The following is a 5,874-nucleotide window of genomic DNA, read 5'->3' as shown; positions in this document are numbered from 1 at the left end:
CCCCCAGGTGCCAGCCTGGCTTGCCCCGTGGGGACCCCCCCAGCCCCAGTCCTAGCGCACGGACCTCGTGGGCCAAACGCAGCGCCACAACCCTATGGGCCCAGGGCTCTCAAGGAGAAAGAGCCTCAAGTATGTCCCAAACCCCCTGTCTGCTCCCCAGAGCTCTCTATCATAGCCTGATTAACATTCCAGACCACAGCTGGACCCACGCTGTCCCTTGTCCACTGCTTAGTTCCCAGCCCAGGCCACCTTCTGACCCATAACCTTAAGTTGACCCCTAAGCTAAATCTGACTTTGGAGTCCTGACACTAGTCATGGCCTGAACTCACACCCTGCACCCAACTTGACTCCATTGCCTAATTCTGACCCCGTGAGCCCATCTGTGAGTCCTGAGGACGGGACTGTCCTGGACGTTGGGTCCAGCACTGGCCCAGAGACTGGGCCACAGTGTAAGAGGGAGACGCCTGGTCAGGGCTGACAGCCAGAAGTCAGGAAGCTGCCCGCCCTGCCTGCCATCTCCCTTCCAGCATCTCTCTCTACAACCCCAGGGAGCCACAAAGACTGACGTGTTCCCATCTCATTGGAGCCACCAGGAACCCTTCAGGGCCTTCGATAGGACACCTCCCTCAGCTCCAGCCATCCTCCCAGGCCCACCTGGTGACTTCTCCCCGCAGAAAGCCTCTCTGACTGCCCTCAGGCTCACTCGGGGACAGTGACCAGTGGGGATACAGGCACTCGGGATCCGGGCAGGGGCGGGGTGGGCACTCACATGCTGCCACTGGTCCTGGATGAGGGGTCGGTAGCGCAGAAAGAACTTGAGCGGAAAGGACTCAGGGTCGGGCCAGGTCGAGGGGGTCTGCCATGTCACCTCTAGCCGGCGAGGGTTGCTGGGCACCGGCCGGGCTACCACGTTTTCTGGAGGATCCGGCTTCACTGTTCAGGAGACATAGCTTTGTTACCACACTAATCTCCGAGAACGACCCAGCCACCATGTCCACCATCTCACGTCATCATCATCATGGTTGCCATCCCTCTTCTCTGTTAAGTCTGGCAACACCATTAACAACCATTTCATTCCTTTCACCTCACATTCCTGTCATCACCAATGACTGTCATTATAGTCACTGTCACTAGCTCATGATATCAACATCCCAAATTTCATTCCATCATCTCAACCCATCCTCATGATGACCAGGATCCCAATTACGAAGCCTATACGATGGTTCTACCATCACCCCCATCGTCGCCTGGATCACCCCCTCCTGCACCAGCATCATACACTCCCCCCCAAGCCTGGCTTTTCACTTCAACTTTTCCATTCCCAAACCGAGACATGGCCTCCCTTAGAAGAGTCTGGGTTTGAAGTTGCTCTGTGGGTCCAGGTTGAAAGACAGTCCACAGGTGTGCAGATCTGGGTTGGAGGTAGGCTGAGGATTTGATGGGAGCATATAAGGGCCCGGCTCACGTAGAAACGGTCTGCCTGGGGACCCAACCACGGGGTGGGGAGGCAAGCAGAGGGTCTGGCTGGGTCTGGCTAGCAGTAAGAGAAGGCAAGGGTCTGTCCGGGATGGAGCAGAGATAGGCAGAGGGTCTGGCTGGGCTGGGGGCTGGGGAGAGTGCAGTATCTGTCCCACTTCTGTCTCCTGTTCTGACACCTCATTCATCACAGGCCGTAAGGAAGCTATTAGTGTGTGCGTGGGGGGGTGGAGGCTGCAGCTGCACAAGGGTCTGGCCCAGCCTGCCCCCCTCCCCCTCCTGTATGCTGTGGGAGCCAGAGAGATGATGGGAAGAGTTGCTGGAGAGGTCTCTCAGCCCCTGCAGGGTAAAGGAGACTCACTCAAATGTTTATAGGTATAGACACATGCCACGCATATATGTACATGTGTGTGTATATACCATATAGACCTGTGCACACATGTGAACATCCCACCAATGTTCATATACACCTCTGGCACATACCCACTCACACACTCCCACTGAAGTAGGCGGCAGGGACCCCCTCTCCCCACGTACCAATGGTGAACTCGTCAAAGGTGATGGCTGTGGCGTTGTGGCCCAGGGCATTGCTGACACTTATGGAGACCTTGTACTTGATGGTGGAGAACAGGTGCATGTAGCGGATGTGGCAGCGGTTCTTGAGGGCTGGGTCCTTCTCACAGACCATAATTTTGGAGCCGTGCCTGGGGAGGGGTGATTGCCCAGGCACTGTTACCAAAATCAAGGGTCAGGTCGGGCAGAGGCTGGGGGAAGGTCAAGCAAGGCTAGGCTAGGGTCTGGACTGTGGGCACAGGGTGAGGGAGGGGTGGGGAGAGGTCAGAGGTCAGGGCTGGAACTGGGTGGCAGGCGTGTCTACTCACATCACAGTCACATTGAAGGTGTTGGGGATGTAGGTGGGGACGGGCAGATGCCAGCTGCAGTAGAAGCCCTTAGGGTAAGTGTTGGAGCGGCAGCTGAGCACGGGCTCCCGTGGCGGCACTGGGGTGAAGACAGCATGGTCAAGGCACTCCTGGAGCCCCCAGTCCCCTGCACTAGTATGGGGACAGGTGGGCCCCAGAACCCCAGCTCTCCCCCTCCAACCCATCAGCAATGCCAGAGGTTGAAGGGGAGGGGGGACTGTCAGCGAGGGTCTGAGGCTTCCCAGGCCACAGAGAGCCAGATGTTTAATTAAAGAAAAACAAGGGCTGTAAGGAGAGGGAGCCCCCCCCACCTGCTCAATGGAGGCGGGAACTGTGGGGAGCAGGGGGCTGCGGGCCTCAGCTCATCAATCACAGGATGGAGGTGATGTCTGGGGGAATCAGACCAACCCGCATCTCCTGCCACACTGTGTCCATCCCCAAACTGTGTCACGGCGGCCGGAGGGAGTCTGGTTGCTGGGATGATCAGGGTGCACTCCCTGGAGAAGACACCCCAGGCTTCCTCTCAGAAGAGAACGAGAAACATGAGGCCAGGCCTGGTGGTTCCACGGGAGCAACAGCATTGGGTGGCTGCCCACGTTTGTATCTGTACATGTCTGCATGTGTGGGCATACATGTTACATGTGTGGCATGAACAAGAGACCCGTGATGGGATGGAGGTACATGTGTAGGAGCACCTATGTGCATGGCCCTCAGAGTGTGTGCCCACGTATGATTGCATGTGTGCATTTGCCCATTGAGAGGAAGCTGCTATTCCCTTGGTGGGCACCTCATCCCAGCCCTAGCCCTGGTTTCTCCATCAGAGACCCTTTAAGAAGCCCTTTACGTGGTCAGCAGCTGTCTTCACTTCGAAATGGGGAGGCCCAGAGAGGGAGAGGGCCTGCCTGGGGTCACACAGCAAGTCAAAGCTGGGACTGTGCCTCAGGACAGGGATACCACCTACGTGACCACACACATACACTTGGGGCGTCTTTTCTGCTGTCTAACCACGCTCTGATGCCATGAGCACCGAGTCCAGCTGCCCCACCCTCAGGCACGGGGTAAGGCGTGAGGACAGCCGGCTCAGGTTCCTGGAAGGAGGCAGCTTCTGTGATCTGAGCCAGGCAAGGAATGTCCTCGGTGGCTCCAGGGACACTGACACCTCCCTGCCGTGCCCCCTCTCTCCCTCCCCGCCCCCTGCCTGACAGGTGGACAGGAAATAGGAGGGGGCAGTTCAATAAGCCAGGGACAGTGACGGGGAGTGCATGTCTATGCTTGCTGAGTGGCCATGGTGACACACGGGGAACTGTGGGCTTTCGTCCACAGTGTGCACGTGACTGTGAGTGACTCTGTGTGATTGTGTGTACATACATGTCCAGCATGTGTGAGTATGTACGTATGTGTTTGTGCTGACCCCCCAGGGGCCCATCTGGCTTTGCAGCAGGAGAGATGAGGGGCTCCGAGAGGCATCGGGGAAGCGTGGGTGTCGCAGGTGGAGTGGGCAGTGCTGTGGACAGAGGCAGCTGCGTGCCCCAGGCCTGCAAGGGGAAGCCAGAGCCCAGCTGAGCCCCCACAAGGAGCAACCTGCATTCTGCTCACTGCTGTCTGCCTCCCCTGGGAAGCCTTCCTGGCCCTGTGTCCGTCTCATGTCTGTTTCATGTTCATACTGTGTGCCTCTCGTATCCCTTCCCTATCTGCCTAGGGGCACAGAGGCGTGGGGTGGTGGTGGGGGGGGGGGGGGGGGCGGCCAAGGACACAGGAAGTGCCTTGTGGGGGCCTGTGGGCCAGGCCAGAGTTGGCAGCCACCCCAGGAGGAAAGGACATTCCGAGGTCGGCTGAAAAGCTTCCACTCCTCCCTTCTGCCGCCACCCCCCCTCACCCCCAGCTTCAAAGGAGAAGGGCGCTGGGGGGTGGGGGGTGGGGACTGAAGCCTGCAGAGTCAGCTCCCTGCCGCCTGGGACTCTCGGGAGGGCAGAGCGGGCCACGGCACTGGCCTCACGGGCCCCCTCCCCCGGCCAGCCTCCCCACTGACCAGCCTCTGCCATTCCTCAGACCATCGCCCCCCCCCCCAAACCAGCCTCCCCCTCAAACAAGTTTCCCTCTCTAACTGGGCAGGTCATGGAGGGCTGGGGGGCCAGGCAGGGCTTTGTCTGTCATCTGGCTATTCCTGCCTGGCCCTGGGCCCTGAGTAGGGAAGGGCTTGGGTTTCCTGACAGGGACCAGGTTTCTCAGAGGGAAAAGGAGGAAAGAAAAACAAAGAAAAGGAAGAAAAGGAGTGACTTGCTGCAGCTGGAGCCCAGCTGAGGGGCCGGGTGGGCGGAGGTGGGGGTGCTGCGAGAGACCAAGTGTGAGGCTGTGGGACAGTGTGCGAGCAGGAGGCCTGCTGAGAGTGCAGTTTAAGACGGTGCAGTTGTGAGGCTCTGTAACTCTTGAGAGGCTTCGTGTGTGTGACGGAGACGCTGGGCAGTCGTGTAGCTGTGTGATTGGCTGTGTGTGACTCCAGGAAAGGCTGCTCGAGTTTGAGACTGTCTATGTGTGTAAGGCTGTGCCGGGGGCACCCTGAGAGAGAACACGTGTAAATGTGCCGCCAGGTCTGGAACACAGTGACAGCAAGACTACATACCTGAGACGTGTAAGCTGGAGTTTAAGCCTGAATGTATTTTTCAAACTGGGTGTGGGAAGGTGCCCAGATTTCTAAGTGTGTTCACATGTATGAGCTGAACACTGTGTGCGAGCGTGCTAGAAAGGGCTCACATGCATACATATCCTCCTGAGTTGCCTCTTGTGGGGACTCCTGGGATGTCCCAGTGATGCTGTCAGCCAGTGGCAGGGTGTCCCTGGGTCCCATGCGGGGCTGTGTGTGCGTGCGCGTGTGTGTGCGTGTGCCCTCGCTGGCCCGGGCTTTGTTTGTTTTCCTCCTAATTGGCTTGTTTTTCCATGTCCAGCCCACCAAACCGCATGTTTTTCCTCTCATCTCGCCAGCCCGCCTGGGCTGGAGCCCCCGGCATGCACGAGGCCTGCCCGAGGCCCAGAGAGGAGGAGGGACAGGCAGCCCACACCCCTGGCCAGCCCAGATCAGGCTGGGCAGGGCGGGACCCTTCCAGCTCCAGCCCTGCCCAGGCCCTACCCACACTCCTCCTGCCTGGCATTCAAGGGCCATAGCCTGTCCCAACCTTACCTTGTGGCATCCCTTGATATACCCCAAATTCTGGGCTCCCAAATGCTCCCCCCTCCCCCCCCCACCTCCCACAGCCAACAGGGCTGAGGGCAAAGTAGTGCTGAACCAGGGGGTCTGGAGCTTCCATCCAATCAAACACAAATGTTAAAAAACTGGATAAGGAACTGTCCAATTTAAAGTTAGTGGATTATTCTTTGATTTGTTTTAGCTTAAAAACAGAATGACACTGCATCAGCTGTGTCTAGTAAACAAAAGGCTATTAAAGGGAACCTGTGATCCTATTTACTAATGGGGGGGGGGGGC

At 58.1% G+C, this 5,874-nt stretch overlaps 1 protein-coding gene across 2 annotated transcripts in view; it reads right to left on the bottom strand.

Moving 5' to 3' along the window:
• Positions 1 to 5,874, bottom strand: part of CNTFR (ciliary neurotrophic factor receptor) — a 40,494-nt gene that overhangs the window by 4,364 nt on the left and 30,256 nt on the right. For both annotated transcript variants that reach the window (XM_006098744.3, XM_023762498.1), the window contains exons 5-7: positions 2,358 to 2,475; positions 2,014 to 2,180; positions 770 to 933 (exon numbers count right to left, since the gene is read on the bottom strand). In XM_006098744.3, coding sequence (XP_006098806.1) covers positions 770 to 933; positions 2,014 to 2,180; positions 2,358 to 2,475 — 449 coding nt within the window. The remainder of the gene's footprint in view (positions 1 to 769; positions 934 to 2,013; positions 2,181 to 2,357; positions 2,476 to 5,874) is intronic.

This window comes from Myotis lucifugus, unplaced genomic scaffold (genome assembly GCF_000147115.1).
Source record: "Myotis lucifugus unplaced genomic scaffold, Myoluc2.0 scaffold_246, whole genome shotgun sequence".
NCBI classification, from domain to species: Eukaryota; Metazoa; Chordata; class Mammalia; order Chiroptera; family Vespertilionidae; genus Myotis; species Myotis lucifugus.
The sequence above is the reverse complement of the archived record's forward strand: the minus strand, read 5'-3'. Positions and strand labels throughout refer to the sequence as shown.